Source organism: Temnothorax americanus, unplaced genomic scaffold (assembly GCF_048541705.1).
Source record: "Temnothorax americanus isolate GAGA-0224 unplaced genomic scaffold, ASM4854170v1 Scaffold12, whole genome shotgun sequence".
NCBI classification, from domain to species: Eukaryota; Metazoa; Arthropoda; class Insecta; order Hymenoptera; family Formicidae; genus Temnothorax; species Temnothorax americanus.
This window is the reverse complement of record NW_027509253.1, coordinates 2,344,057-2,360,051: the sequence shown is the minus strand read 5'-3', so window position 1 is coordinate 2,360,051 and position 15,995 is coordinate 2,344,057. Positions and strand designations below refer to the sequence as shown.

Here is a 15,995-nt window from a genome sequence, read left to right as displayed (position 1 = left end):
AATTATATAATGAAGTTTCTTGTTAATGAAAAGGCGTGAAAACGGCGGACATTTACAGAAGACTTCAATCACAGTACGATAATGAGACAATTAGCCGCAGTAAAGCATTTGAATGGTGCAAATAATTTAAAGATGGCCGTAGAGCATATATTGGCCATCGCACTACTTGCACATTATTGGAACTTGGCTGCAAGGAGATATTGCTTCGTCCTCCTTACAGTCCAGACCTCGTTCCGAGCAATTTTCATCTTTTCGGACTTCTTGGGAGGCCAGCATTTCTGAACTGACGAGGTAAAACACGCTGCTCCGGCGTACAGACAAAGTTTTTTATGCCAAGTGAAAATAAATGTAGTTTTCACTTCTATAAATGCGTTCTGTTATTTCGCATCCTTAAAAGTCCCGGTTTGACTTGAACACACACACACAACCCTCGTATTATATTTAATATTAAATTATAATAAAGTTTCCATGAAACACTTAATTTATACATAACATACTCTATGTGTAATTTCTTATGTATGTTAAATTATTTATCAGGAACTTTAACCTTGTCAGTAAATGATTAACGATAACGATTTTTTATCCGACTTAACTTCTTTAATTATATAATTAACTTAACTGGTCGAATAATTTGTCTAGAAGAGGTATAGTAAAAATAAACGCATTAATCATTATTATATATAATACATATAGACCATACTCGTAAACATTTTACATCATTCCGCGATCTTATATCATTAATTTGCATCAGATAGTCACTATGGGTGAGTGATTTACGCGGTCGCGTTGATCCTCGTCAGTGATGCGTTCATTCATACTTTTACTATTCTCTCTCCCTCTCGTACACAATAAAATCGGTCGCTCGTAAACTTTCTTCAGCTGACGCGATATCGCTACGTTAAAAGTTAAAAACATCGTAAAGTTCGACGCCTGTTTCGCATTTTGCATTTGAGATTGACAGCGCTTCTTGATACATCGGTGAATTATTACGCCGGACGTAACGCGAACGAAATGGGTAACTACTGGTATTTACGATGCGTGCTACTTCTCGTAATGCGACGTAAGCAAACTAAAACCTTTCGAAGTGGCGAGCGTAAAATTTAAGTGGAACGTGTCTTCCATGCTTGCAACAACACAAACACACGCGTCAGTCAAGTCATTGAGGCAAACATACGCACACGTACATCGTGCACTCGTGGCGTACGGTACACTCGACTGCAATCACAACTGGCGTTAATTGTTTTTAATGTTGAATTTATGACTAGGCCATAAAAGGCGGATTGATATATTGATGATCTTGACGAACAGTGGCCGTTATCCCTCCGCGATTTTTCCCGCGTTATACGAGTTCACGTGGAGAAAGCTTTAAAAGCATTTAAATGCTTTCTTCAGCATACGTGAAAAAAACAACCAGCGTGATTACCGGCCCGTTAAAAGACAGCCGAAGGAAAGTCTGTTACAGTTAACCCATTTTCCACGGGAGACAAGCGCCGGAAATAATGTGACAATAATACCATTATGGGAAGAATAATTTGTTATTCAGGTCTTGATATCCGCGCTAATCGAAGCGGATATTTCATTCTTATCGCGTGTCGAAATAGCGCGTAACCCGCCTACTTCGGCATTGTTGCGAAAATCTTATCACCGACATCGAGAAAATCCACAGCGATTTTACGCAATCGCACCTCCTTTAGTCTTTATTCGCCACGTGATCTTTCTGTGCGTGTGTGTCGCGATTCTTTTTAAATTCTTAATTCTATCTTTACCCGCGCCTTTTGGACTTGTTTTACGTATATAATTCAGAGTAAAGTGAAAAGTTTCGTTTCGCAATCCTCGTATTGTTTCGAGCGCAACATTGTCATTATTATATCGATCGCCTGTCATTATAGATATATATTTAGCCGTTTCCCGCAACTGTGTTGCGTGTCTCTTTGAGTATGGGAAATTATCGACGTAGAGATGCCCGCAATTCGCGTATTCTTTTGGGTCGAGCACATAAAAGCGAACGTCCCATCTTATCTTTTATGAGACCGTTTCGGCATCGACTGACCTCGTTACCTACATCTTATCGACAAACCGAACGAGAGTGTAACAATGAGGAGGGATGAGGGAGGAGGGAGCAGGGTAAACGGGCCCACGAAAAAGTAAATCGGTCACACAAATAACGGCACCGACTTTCCGTAGGTGTGAACCGAGGTGAGAGAAACGTAAAAATAGCTGGAGGTTTGTTGGTCTCAATTAAAGACGAACTCCCTCTCAATCGCATTAACACCATCTGTAAGATGAAAATTATATCGTAAATTTTTGGAATTTATTTAGTATATGATTCTGTATAAAGGGAAAAAAATTCTCTAAAATCAATTAAAAAAAAAAAGACAAAATCTCTGATGAAGATACTGTACTTATTAATAAGAATATTCATACGTAAATCTAATTTTTTTCCATATATAATTTAATTCTACATTAATATTTGTCTTTCTTCGATTATTACATTTCTAAATATTTAACTTCTATATAATACTTTTTTTTCGCCCCAAAAAAATATTTACATACTCTATTATGATGTGAGATATATACTACAAAGAAATTACATGTATATCATTTTTTTAACAAGAACGAATATATTTATCAATATATAATCGAACGAATATATAATCAATGTTTCGTGAAAATGGGTCGATATGGATGAGGCTATTTTCTTTTCCTCTTTTTTTTTTTAAGGACAATGTAGGGCTTTCACGAAAAGTATGTTCTCTCTTCGAAGGGGGGAAACATTAAAGAGAGAGGAATGCGAGGGAGGAGTATCGGCTCCGTCCCTCTTTCTCCGGGCGGCGGCCCATCGTAAGCAGCAGTTCGCTTGTCACGATGGGCCTCAATGTCTCCGATTATTCATTTAACGGGACTTGCACGTACACGATGGTCGGAGGAATGATTTCTCCAGAAGGCAGTGGGTTGAAGATTCGGCTCGCGCTCAGTCTTCTTCTAGGCGAGTGCGCGCATGGACTGCTCCGATTCCGTTGCCTGGGCGCAACACAAGGGAATAACCACCGAGTTTTCTCGATATTCCAACAAATACGTGAAGGCCATCGTACGACCCGTGCGAAAAGAGGAATCGTGATTGTTTTTCCAAACCGCGATTCCCTTTCAACATCGAAGAGAATATAAAACTGAATCGATCGCCTCTGACATAATCCAATTTGATGTGTCAGCTCGACTCGGCTCGGCTGGCTTCTCGGACGCGATGTTTAAGCCGACGACGCGACGTCGCAACGCGATGATGTTATTCGTTATTTGATTGTCAAACGTAATAAATCGTTCATGCTCCGTCGACATTGTCATAACATTATTTAACACTTGGCTCGTGACAGTCGAATATCTCGCACATTTCGTATAGAGAAACCAATTTTCACGTGTGACTGCGAAGGACAAGCTGAAACTTTTGTCATCTCGCGTCGCACACGTTTTCGCGGAATTGCAAGAGGTTTCCTTACCAGTGACGCAAGGAACCAGTCTCTCAGCGTTCAAACGAAATGTGCACCACAGGCCTCACGTGGTCTTCAAATCAACAGTGAACGTCGACGCGAGTAACCACTTGGATATTATCTCCAGACGTCCAACGAAACTTGTCTCCTCAAAATCCCTCTCTCGTGGAACCGAAGTGGAATTCTGTTGTTTAAGTTAAATTCGGCGCAAGACTCGTGCTCATTGCCCATTGAAATTAAAAAACCCGAGCATTCGAGGTATAAAAATAACGAAACGAGATACAAACACGCTATTGAATAAAGTTTGTGAGAAAAACAGCCAAGTTGTGAAAGAAACTGTCACAGCCAAGGACAAAAATAACAGTTTTACGAGCTTGGGACGATACGGAATAGAAAGGAGAAGGATTTATGAAATTTGAATATTTATTATTTAAAGACCCCCAGACCTTGGGTGTAACGGTGTTCCGGTAATTCGCTTAGACCTTAAAATCCGCCAGTCGGCTTTGAAACATCTGCCCGCACACATCGCACAAACCGCACGTCCGTGCTTGTTAACGCACGTACTAGTTCATTAAGCGGTTCAACACGGGTTCCGTGCTGTCGAACGTAAGTCGGCGCGCGAGAACTGTGAAGCTTGTATCGTTGCCCGCGGATACCGTTTACGATCGCGATGATTTTTCGACGGTAAGAGCTAAAGTAACGTTGAGTGAAAGATTTCTCTTCTCTCTTCGAAAGGTGTTCCTGGAGCATCGGGGCAAGGATGAGGTAGGACAACTAGTCGGTGCCAAAACCCATGGCGCAACACCCTTAGTCATGGCATGTCGGAACGGACATTACGACGTGGCGGAGTACCTCATCGAAAAATGTGGGGCAGACGTGGAGCAGCCCGGATCAGGTCAGACCGCGGTCCTTTCATCCATGCACGTCTTCTGCTCGGGCCGAATAAGATCCATTTATTATCGAGAACAGTGAAATCGGGAATTTTTTTTGTTGGCAAATGTTTTGGCAAAGACACTCGCTTTAGCGGCTCTTTTTTATTTTAAATCAAATTCGCGCGACAAATTTTTCTCTTGGCATTACATTTTGGTGATATCTTAAAAATGTATAATTAACATTATAATAAACGTCGCGTCTCTGTTATAAATTGGCACAATTTACCGCAGTTTACATGATTTTATTTACGATTATTATATTTACATTATTATTGTTTTTGTAAGTCGAAACTCTAGATCCTCCGCTTTGACACAAAGATTTTACCAGAATGTTTCCTTGAAAACAGTGGTCTTCGAGGGCGAGACGATCGAGGGTGCACCACCCCTGTGGTGCGCGGCGGCCGCAGGCCACTTGGCGCTAGTCAAGCTGCTGGTGAGACGAGGAGCCAAGGTGAACTCAATCACGAAAACGAATTCCACTCCCCTCCGAGCTGCGTGCTTCGACGGACATTACGATATCGTCAAATTTTTAGTGCAAAACGGTGCAGGTAAGGAAAGATGCAAACATAAGTTTGAGAATTATTTTTGGAGGTATAAATTTGTAAATTTCTTCAAGTTTTGTACAAAATTTTCTCTTACGAAAGAGCAAAATAAATAACTCGCAAGCAAATCAAGTTTCACGGCTGAAAAAAATTAAAATATAAAATGACTGCGAAAATTTATGCAATTTTATAAAAACTACGCTTACTGGATCAAGATTCGATTTTTCTATTTACAAAAGCCGAAGTTACTTCATATCCGGTGTCTCCTCCATTACAGATATCGAGAAGGCGAACCGACACGGACACACGTGCCTGATGATCGCGTGCTACCGGGGTCACGTTAAAATCGCCAAGTTCCTACTCTCCTTGAAAGCGAACGCGAATCGCAAATCCGTGAAGGGTAACACGGCGTTACACGACTGTGCCGAGAGCGGATCCCTGGAGATATTGAAGATACTCGTTGAGCATGGCGCGAAGATGGACGTGGACTCTTACGGGATGACGCCACTCCTCGCGGCAGCAGTAACAGGTTAAAGCAGAAAGTTCCACGCACCACTCGAAGGTTCCCCTAAGACAGTTTATTTAGCTCGTCCGAAGCGATCTGTTCCGCGACGCTTAGACGGCCGAGGAAAAAACGAGCGCTGACCGAACGTTTCTTCGCTTCCTCTCTTCCAGGTCACACGCATATCGTCGAGTATCTCATAGGCATTCCGCAACTGTTCAGCAGAGAAGAACGCATCGACGCGCTGGAATTGCTTGGGGCTACGTACGTGGACAAAAAGAGGGACATGATTGGCGCCCTGCAGTTCTGGAAGCGTGCCATGAACGAGCGGTACGTCGCCTTACGCGGATAGACTGTCAATCCGTGACTGAAATCCGTGTGCTTTTTGTCTTGGAACTTCCTATACAGTTTTGTATAATCTTGGCGATGTTCGAGCGCAAAACACAAATTTATAAATATAAAAAATACAAGTATTTTATTTTTCACAAATTCTTTAAAACTAATATAATTTCGATTTTTGTCCTAAAAAGAAGGGAAAATTTATGCTATAATTTCGGTGATATTTATGTGTATTTTCTTTCCCACAGATATCGGGGAGACGGACCGATGATATCAAAACCCGAATCTCCGCCGCTCGTAGCCGCTTACGATTTCGCCAGAGAGGTAATCGAACCCGAAGCTTTGGACGATCTGTTAGCAGACCCAGACGAAATGCGGATGCAGGCACTGGTGATCAGAGAACGAATATTAGGACCGGCTCATCCAGATACTAGTTATTATATCAGATACCGCGGTGCCGTTTATGCGGACGCGGGTAAATTCCGTCGCTGCATCGAACTGTGGAACTACGCTCTTGATATGCAACAGAGCATGCTGGAACCGCTGAACCCTATGACACAAAGCTCTCTATTCAGTTTCACCGAACTTTTTAGCTTCATGGTGGGCGAGGAAGGCAGACAGACGACCAGGGGTCGCAGAGTACCGCCAGTAAAGAGGGAAGATCTGTTGAGAGTTTTCGAGAAAGCTGTGAGTACGAAGGCGTCATTGTTATCTGTCAATATCTCAATCCATCAATATTTATTTATAACATCGCGAAAACTGCTCGCAGGTTAATGAAGTAGCGAAAGGAAAGCAAATGTTGGATAATATAGGCGATCTGGCGTGTGATCGTGATTTGACGTTTTTGAACAGAGTCCTTGTTATCACTCTGTACTTGGCGTGCCTATTAACGCGCGAGACCGGGGAAAAAGGTAGCGAAGAATACAACGCCTTACACAAAGTACTCTATAAATTAGTCCGAATAAACGCCAAAGGCAGACAGGTGAGTGGCACTCGCGACAATTACCCAACCATAATTGAGAAGACAAGACCATCGATATTTACGCTTCTGATTTTATGGGTATTTCCAGGGCCGCGATGCGCTGCAATTAGTTCATAGTGAGGACGGTGCGCTGGTTGGCAGGTATCCCACATGCAAGTTCCCGTCTTCTCACTTGACCAAGGCTCTGCTGAGAGTGGGCGCAGACGTGGCTGCCAGAGACAACGACGGTAACACGGCTTTGCATCTTACCGCGCTATTGCACCCTTGGCGACCGATCCTGTCGATCGATCTGCTCGACGCCGGCGCGCATCTCGACGCGGTAAATAACGACGGCAAGACGTTCCAGATGTTGTTGAATAACAAGCAGCTTTACGATTCAATTTGCCCACTAAAATACACCACTCTCGCCTGTCTGGCCGCGCGAGTGGTCAGAAAGACGCAGAAGATCAACAGAGTGCCCGCACACCTCCACGCTTTCGTCCAGATGCACTAGTATTGTCGCGATGATAACACCGCCAGTGAAATGCCGTGGCAAACACCTTACTCTAATCGAGAAAGTGTGACGACTATGGAAAACAATGGTGATAATTCGGGCGTTAACCCGATTTCATTATTCATCCATTCTATCATCGATGTTCATCTCTTCTTATACAGGGTTTCAAAATCGCTCTCATTTGTGAATGTTTTTTTTTATGAGGGTGATTTTGAAATATCCTGTATATAATCTTATACTAAAGCAGAGATATATATATATATATCTAGAAAGGTTGTCCTCGGGAAACACAAGTCTTCTGACTGACTATATAATATGAAGCGCACGTGATCCCAAGAAGATCTTTTGATAGCTTCTCTCATAATATAATGCATGTTTTGTAACAAGATTTTTGCGAGAAAAAGTACCTTTTTTATTTTAGTTGACAACTTTCCGTTTACGTTTCGTAATTAATTTATTCAATTTGAAGAAAGCTTCAAATATATGCGTTTTTAAAAACTGCAGAAATTATATTTCGCTATTAAAAATTTTCTATTCAGTGTATAAAATGGAATAGTACATTTTACTTATTGCATGTACATATATATATATATATATTTTAATACAATCATAATATTTTATAAAATATCTATTTTCATAAAAAGAGTTTAAAAAATTAAAAAATTTAATGCAAAGAAGCTGGTTTATTTTTATTTAGACTAATAACTTTTTGTTTTGTTACTTTTGTTGTAATATTTCATTACTCAATCAAAGTTTATTAAAATTTAAATTATTATGATTGATTGTATTATTAAAAAATTGATTGGCGACGTTTCTATCAAGGTAAAGTTGATCATCGACATTTGTAATCTCTTGCTTGCCATTGTTTTCATTAGATTGAGATTAGTAAATTAACGATATGTTTTGATAGATCTCTTTGGTATCAATGTGCGATGATGCGAAAGAGAGGCTTAATCTTGGTGAATGAGCTAGTATTCATCGGCATTGCAACAAGGTGATAACGCAGACATTGTGATCTTATTGCGAATTTGGCTAATTAAAGGCCTCTCCCTTATATACATAAACCCCGCGCAAGCCATATATATATACATACTACGTTGATAATGCTAGATGACAAATGTATGTTGAATTCAAATGTGTTATCTTAGAGAAGTGACTTTTTACCTTGCTGTATAAACAAATAAAGAGAAAAAAACGTGGATTTGTAATAAAAGTTTTCCGACACGAACTGCGAACAGTGAATGATACAATTCTACACTTGACGTATTATTTTGCATGTATAAAATTGTTATATATAAGACACTGGCACGCGTTCTTATATATAAATGAGCAAAATATGAAACATAAAGTTGTATGTAATGTTACGTGTCTCTTGTTTCAACACCATTACGAGTTACTTTAGATTTTGCTGATCATTGATATCTCAACGCGAACGATAGCGATCGGAATTGATGATTCACTCGCACAAGAGTTGTGAAATTCTACGCCTTCATACCTTTATTTCAAATGTGATAATCCATGTACACATAGGCTATAGAGAAAGAGAAGAGACGCGTCGCGCTACATAATTACATATAAGTATATACAATACATATAAACGGGCGTGTAATGTTTAAGGTGCCTTTTTCTTTTTGAGTGGTGTTGAACGGTGCACTCTTTGCGCGTTAAACGTGAACACGATTGTCGCAGTACTGTTTGTACCATTAAGACTAATTTACATGAATTACGTACCCGTATTTACCGTATTACGCAATTTTATATACGTTTTACATGTTTCGTTCGAGCCGGTGATCCCGTTTACTGGCGTCATTTACGCGCGTCCGAAATTATTAACCGCACCATTGACATGTTACCGCCAGGACGTCGCGTTACGATTCTCTACAAAGATAGTAATTCTTACACTTGCCTCACGTATCGAAAGCTATTTTATAATGTACAGGTAAAACCAGGAGAGAAATACAGGTGTGATCGAAAGTACGATTTGACGATTCGTCTCTTTTTTTATTTCGCGCAACTCACCATTTCACAAGACTCAACGTCGCTCGCGCGACAGTTTCCCTGGAAGAAGAACCATTTGTGAAGTGACTGTTTGTCAATTGTTAAAACTTACCTGGCATCGTCACACTTTGGGACAGACGTTTCTCGATCGTGATCTGAAAATAATCAATAATATCTACATTGTATCTATGCCCCAGTGCAATAAAAAGTTAGTCCTTATACGATAATCTATACATGTATTATCTCATTCTATCTCACGAGAAGGGAAAACGCTTCTCGTTCTCGCGTAACGAGAGATATTAAACAGGCACCGTCGCGCCGTACAATCAAATCGCACAAATGGCAAAAGAGTATAAACTTCTCGGCCCCTAAAATCGACGGAACTGTTAATGCGAAAAGACACGAGCACCGATTCTCCGCACCGAGGAATAATATAAATAACACTGATGATACAACTCTTGTGTCACGAGTCCTGACTAACGTTATGTCAATAACAAAAAAAAAGGATACCACATCTCCTCGAACACGTGGAAATTTAATCATTGGCGTTGTGAACGAAAGGAGGATCGGTCATTAAGAATGCGCTGACGTGCGCGCATTTTTTGTCACCGATCGCAGGTGGAACGTCGACGAACACTTACCATAAAGATACATTAATTAAACTCGGGGAAAAAAAAACCCCCCCGCAAAGTCCCGCATACGGATACAGATCGACGTGCTATTGCACACAAAGCTACGTGAGTACTTCGGAATGGATGCAAAGTCATCGGCGCGCATGGAAGATCTCTCGCCGTCCTTCATTCACAGTTTCTATTCACACAGGATCGACCACACCACGTTAAAGACGACGAGAATCAACCCCGTGTTTAACCATTCCTTTCTCGGGTCACCCTTCTATAAAAAATCCATCGATGCGTCTCAATTTCATCGACAGTAAAGGTATATCGCTAAAAAAAAACTATTGGAGATGAAGAATACAATTTGTGATAACACCACGTACAGATAGACCCGCGAGCGTCGCTTTTAAAAGTTCTCGCTATTAATGACAGACCAAGCGAGTTCAGCGCTAATCAGGGGGGTGCCCAGATATCGTCAATCGCATCTCTCTTCCCGGGACAGTCTTCGGAAAATCAGGGGAAGAAAATCATCTGAAAAAGTATCTCACCTGCGAGCGTGAACGAGCCACCTTCCTCCCAGATTGCGCAGATTTATCGACGTCCCAATTGTACGGAAGATAAATCGGAGGAGTGATCTGTATTTTTAAGACGTATCGATAAACGAATGGACTCGTACATTCTGCTTTAAATGCAACGTGTTTGCAGGACAGTTACGATTAATTCGTACCGTTAAACGCGTTGCATTGCATGCTAAAAACTCACTTGACAAGATCCATCCGAACTGACGAGAAGTGACCGCTTAAAAAAAAAAAAGATAAAAAATTCACACAATAGCACAGAAATAAAACACAACGACCAGTATAGTTTTTTTTTTATAGTCAAAACGGATTTGGATTTTATTCAATTACTGTTATGAGAGTGGTGGTTATACAAGATTGTTACAATGCACAAAATGTTCCTCGAGATCTACATGGCGAGAGGAGAATTATGTTTACCAAAAAATAATGTCGCCTAATGCAAATTCGTCCATTGTATCCGGAATCAATCCAAGTACTGTCCGCGTACGTTTCCGCGGGAAACAGACGAGATTAAGAGAAAAACGCGATATATTCGATGCCACGATTTACTTTTTGGTAAACATACTACGGTGCATAAAAACGCAGAATTTAGCCGAATCTAGATCGTCCGATGTACGTTCGCCGAAATCTCGAAGCGAGCTTGAGTGAACTGAGAGGGGAGCTTCCTACAAAATATTGCGACTACAAGCAAATTTCTCGTATGCTTCATTTAGGTCGTTAAAATCATTCTTACAAAGATGCAAACACAATTGTGTACGTAGTACGACGAAAAACAAAATAAAAATAATAATAAATGATGTGATCATCCGCAGAAATCGTGGCGACGAAGCGCTGTCCCCTGTCAAACACGTGCTTCTTTTTCTTTACGCATGAGAAAGTGCGAACGATGCAACGAGAATCCAACACATAATTGTTCACGATCTGCATAAAATAAGATTTTAAACGAGCGTACCTCGATAAGACGCAAGCCGGAAATCTAATTCGAGCGAATAGCGATTTTACAACGTTAAAAGTTTCATTTTTTTTTTTTTTCGTGAACGAAAGATTAATCTCTATCCCTTGGTTGGACCCAGCTGCGAATGAGCAGAGCATCACGTTATGATCGGAATGATGGAGAACCGATCGATCTCTCGTCATGATAACTAAGAAGTAAAGACTTACAAACTACAGAATCGCTAATTACTGTAAATAACCTGTAAATAGTGAATAACCTACACACTGTAAAAGAAACCTTACTGACTTATAGTAAGATCATCATGAAACCTAAGCCTAAACAACTAAACTATAGTCACGATCGCTAGAAAAAAAAAGGACTGCATTTTAAGAAGTGAACACGTAGTAGACTTTCACTGTAAAAAGGAACGATAATTTGGCGGTAAACAATACAGAATTGAAAAAGTTGAGAAGGGATAAAGAGAAAGAGAGAGGGCGTGGAGTGATCGTCAGTAGCCGACATGACCGTTTCAACGTTGAGTAGCCATTATACAAACACGACTTGCTGATCTTCCAAAGACAGACACTTCTCACTCCCTGTCCTAAGTTCTGCCAGACAACTAGGATGAATTTTCGAGTACCATCAGGAGTGGAATCCTGCAGACGACACATAAACACCCAGCTTCCTCACGCTGCGTCAATAAGTTATGGTTAAAGCATAGAGTTGCGGCGATATAATCTTTTCTATTAACGTTACCTTGAATCCCACGGGGCTACTCTTTGACTCTTAGTACAGACGCACGTCAATTGTTCTTCCGTCGATGCGTGATCGATTCATCATGGCTAATTGCTATCATTAAGGAGAATCCGTTCGTACAAATTTTTTTCTATTATGCGTAGAGCACAATAAAATTAGCATATAAACGACTATTATAATTGACCATCTTTTTTCTTTTTCTTTACCATGTAGTTAATAGAAATTCAAAGAAATAAAAGAAGAAAAGAAATGGCCGGATTCTCAATCTTAAATTTTGTCTAATGTCGAAATGTCTGTCTCGTTTTGAAAAGGATACTCACAGCACGCTCGGCATCCCATTCAGATGCGAATCGTACCATACCCATATCGGCACCTCTCATTTCCGCGAATTTTACCTCTCCGGCGTCCTGAAACTTATCGCGCAGCATCTGCCACGTGGTATTTGGAGGTAGCTGTAACAAGAATTGTACTTACGTATTAAGCCATTGAAAAAAAAAATAGAAAAAATATGATAGAGAAGCGGAAGTACATACGTTGCCTATAAGTATAGTATCTGACATTTGTCTCGAACCATTGGAGTTCTGTCGGTTGCCGCCACCGCTTTGGCCTTGATTTCCAGAGAACCCACCGCCGCCGCCACCAGAAACACGATCGCCGTCTCCTCTACTAAAACCTCCGTCAAAATCTCTACCGCCACCGAAACCGGAACCGCCAAAAGCGTTGTTACCACCAAATCCTATATCGTTGTCCAATTTGGATAACCCGCGCGGCGTGAATGTATTGTTCCCTTGTCCACCGGCCAAAGAAGCCTGCAGACCGCTCAAGCTACCAACACCACCGCCAAAGTTGTTCAAGTTTGATGCCAACTCATTCGTCAATGAAGAATTCAGTAGCGAACTAGTAGTGAGATTGGCACCTAAACCGGCACCGGCTAAGCTAGCTTGAAGCGCTGCTGCGTTCGTGTTTGATAATGCCGATGCTGCGAACAGATAAGATCTCTCATTTATTTAATAATTCTAATTTATTTACGAAAACAAGTGCACGTAACTCCTTTACCTAATTGCGCGGGTACAACGTTATTCAGACCGGCGCCGAAAGCGCCCGCTGCTAAGACAGGCGCCGAGATCGGATTCACCACTGGCGGATTGTTCGCCTGTACATTGGGAATATTTCTAGCAACGTCCAACAGTCTGTTGCCACCAGCTCCGAGTCCCATGCCGATTCCTTTTAAACCTGATTGACAAAGTAAATTTATTTACAGAAGCGGCAAGCATATCGCTCGATCGCATTATCGCGAACTGATGAATATGTAAATACCTTCCGGTAATTTAGGCGGCATGTCAGGTTCGTTAGCTCTATCGAGTCTGACGGTCATGCGTCTGTCATACAACTGTTGATTGTGGAGCATCGAGATGGCCTGTACCGATTCTACCGGGTGATCGTACTCCACGACACCAAAACCTCTCGATTTACCATCCTTATCTTTCCCCAATTCGACGTGCAACACTTTCCCGGCCAACTTGAAAACTTCAAGTAGCTTCTTTTCGTCAACTTTATAATCCAGCTGAAAAAAACAGACACACGTATATTTTCTCGATGCGACAAGTACGTAAGTACACGCTCTTTAAAATATTGCTCGCGTCATACTAACGTTTGCGACGAAGACCCTTGTGACCAGAGGACCATTGATACCCAAAGACTCTAAGAATTGGGTGCTAAGACCATAGGTGTTTCCAAATTTATTGTCACCTCCGCTGCCACTGCCGCCGCCGCCACCGCCGCCGCCGCCGCCACCTCCACCACCACCGCCACCGACTCCCGCGCCGGTGGGCGCGGACATGTTTTGCCTTCCGCCTCCCTGCGGCCTCGGAGGATCTCTGAACCTGTCGTCCCGATTTCTATCGTTGTTACGACCTGTCGTTAAACGGCCGTACTTGTCACGTTCTACGTCAAAATCCTGCAAGACAGATGCTCAAAGTTACAATGCAAATAACAATTAATCTTTCGATAAATTGAATCAAGTTCTATCAAATTATTTGAAATCGCGCTGCGAGAATTTTCGAACTCACTTCTTTGACAACGAGCTTCCGCCCTTTAATATCGTATCGGTGCATCTTCTCCACCGCTATCTTCACCGAATCCGAATCTTCGAACTCCACTATCCCGCATCCTCGCGGCTTGTCATTCTCATCCGTGAAGAGCTCCACGTGCGCCACCTTGCCGACCTCGGTCCTGAACAGATCTTTGAGATCTTGCCAACGAAAGTCATAAGGAATGTTTGACACGTAAATCCGTCGGTCGGACGCCTTCCTGCCGACGCGGTCGTTTCTCTCCCTGCTGCGGTCGCGGCTGGCCGAGTTTATGCGATTTGGCCGGTCCGACCTACGATTACGATCTCGCTCTCTACTCCTGTCTCTGTCATCGTTGTTCTGCACCTGATTGCTGCAATCACACACACACACGCGCGCGCGCGCATACACACACAAAGTAATACAATATACGATACACACGGAGCTGTAATATCATACATCAAAAGTAAACATCGTACGCGCCAAGAGAGAAGGTAAATCTGTACAAATATATACAAGAAAAAAAAGTGCTCGACGAAGGGTTAAGACCAAGGCAGAAATATACGGTAAATTTACAGCGATACGCCCGCACGATTGCAACGCTGAAAAGTGCCGAACGATAGATCCACCGAGTCGTATCCTTTCACCATTACAATCGTCGCGCGACACATCGTCTCGCATGCGTTTATAGATGCCGCGATGACTCCGCGTTAGTTAAATGGACAGTTTGCGGCGAGTCCCGTCACGCGATTGATCGGCGAAAACACGCGAGAGACTTCGTACTTACTCCTCCGTTTTCATCATCGTCGGAAGCCGGTGCGAAGTCGTAAAATTCCGAATGCGCAATCCTACAAACTAGCCGTTAAAAGATACATCGAGCGTACCACCGAGCGTCGTACAAAATGGCCGTCGCCGGAGCCGGAAGTGCTGCGAGCGATTACCGGAACTTACTGCGCTCATCGACGCCGCGGAATGTGCGTTGTGCGTTCTTGCGAAAGAAAATCGGCGAAATAATTTCGCGCTAAAAGCGCGATTCGAATTTCTAAAAGCGTAATTTGTATTGTCACAATTACAAAATACGCATTGTTGAATAAAATGTGCGCTTGTGGCTTAAAAAAAAAGCACAAAACCTTTCTCGATGAGTTTTGGAACGCGGTAATGTTAGAAAAAAAAGAAGAAATGTAAAAGAGTCAATTGTTCAGGGACCTGCGCAATGGGCGGTAATTATTAACCTATCAAACAATACCAGTGCCGTTTCATTATTACACGGATAGAATTATTATTTTTTGTTTAGCGCATAAAAAAGTCAAGGACAACGAATTATATAATTAGGAATTTTGCTTGAAATATATTTAATTATGTCGACTTATGTATGTGTGTCCATTTCTATCAATGCAGATTAAATTTTTTAATCTTGATTTAACTTTTAACTTAATTCTTATCTTTTTCTAAAATTCTTACAACTATAGATAATAAATATTTAAAAAGGAGATTAAAGTTAATCTACGTTGGTAGGAATGGACATTAGGTGATTAATTAAAATAGCAAAATTGCCTAAGCAATTTTTTTAATTAAATTAATTTTAACAATTTAAAAATTATAGTGTAAAAATAAAAAAAATATAATAATTAAAAAGAAATTCTGTCGAAAATTATCAATTAATGCGAATTTGGCCGAAGTCGCCTTAACGTCTGTACACACGTGCACACGAAAGTCGTGCGAATCGCGCCAATGAAAACGTTACCGTCGCGGCGCGTCGCGCCACGAGATG

General features: G+C 41.5%; 2 protein-coding genes across 7 annotated transcripts in view; one reads left to right on the top strand and one right to left on the bottom strand.

The window, feature by feature from the left end:
* The window catches only part of LOC143893421 (protein fem-1 homolog CG6966), a 28,976-nt gene extending 19,479 nt beyond the window's left edge, over positions 1-9,497 (top strand). For 2 of the 3 annotated variants that reach the window (XM_077398773.1, XM_077398774.1), the window contains exons 2-8: positions 4,218-4,377; positions 4,762-4,962; positions 5,234-5,485; positions 5,632-5,788; positions 6,046-6,484; positions 6,567-6,779; positions 6,868-9,497. In XM_077398773.1, coding sequence (XP_077254899.1) covers positions 4,218-4,377; positions 4,762-4,962; positions 5,234-5,485; positions 5,632-5,788; positions 6,046-6,484; positions 6,567-6,779; positions 6,868-7,272 — 1,827 coding nt within the window. In that variant the 3' untranslated portion in view covers positions 7,273-9,497. The remainder of the gene's footprint in view (positions 1-4,217; positions 4,378-4,761; positions 4,963-5,233; positions 5,486-5,631; positions 5,789-6,045; positions 6,485-6,566; positions 6,780-6,867) is intronic. The other variant, XR_013255790.1, reaches the window with a different exon arrangement.
* Rump (heterogeneous nuclear ribonucleoprotein rumpelstiltskin) lies at positions 8,744-15,172 on the bottom strand. Of its 4 annotated transcripts, XR_013255791.1 has the most exons (10): positions 15,012-15,172; positions 14,225-14,597; positions 13,807-14,112; positions 13,473-13,719; positions 13,212-13,388; positions 12,689-13,134; positions 12,472-12,607; positions 12,156-12,241; positions 9,292-9,425; positions 8,744-9,150 (listed from the first exon to the last, which is right to left on the bottom strand). XR_013255791.1 is itself a non-coding variant. In XM_077398777.1 (9 exons), exons 1-8 carry the CDS (start codon positions 15,026-15,028, stop codon positions 12,186-12,188), a joined length of 1,758 nt encoding a protein of 585 aa, XP_077254903.1. In that variant the 5' UTR covers positions 15,029-15,172; the 3' UTR covers positions 8,744-9,425; positions 12,156-12,185. The 4 variants fall into 4 exon arrangements, 3 of the variants coding, with proteins under 3 accessions (XP_077254903.1, XP_077254901.1, XP_077254904.1); XM_077398777.1 differs by having other exon boundaries at positions 8,744-9,425; XM_077398775.1 differs by lacking the exons at positions 8,744-9,150; positions 9,292-9,425 and adding an exon at positions 10,749-12,090.
* Between the last annotated feature and the right edge of the window lie 823 nt (positions 15,173-15,995).

What these genes read in the sequence shown, in the direction of transcription:
- Rump (XM_077398777.1), bottom strand. An exon ending in GCCGCCTAAATTACCGGAAG is followed by an intron (nt 13,389 to 13,472) that starts GTATTTACATAT and finishes TTTGTCAATCAG; the next exon opens with GTTTAAAAGGAATCGGCATG. An exon ending in GGATGCCGAGCGTGCTGTGA is followed by an intron (nt 12,242 to 12,471) that starts GTATCCTTTTCA and finishes GATAGCAATTAG; the next exon opens with CCATGATGAATCGATCACGC.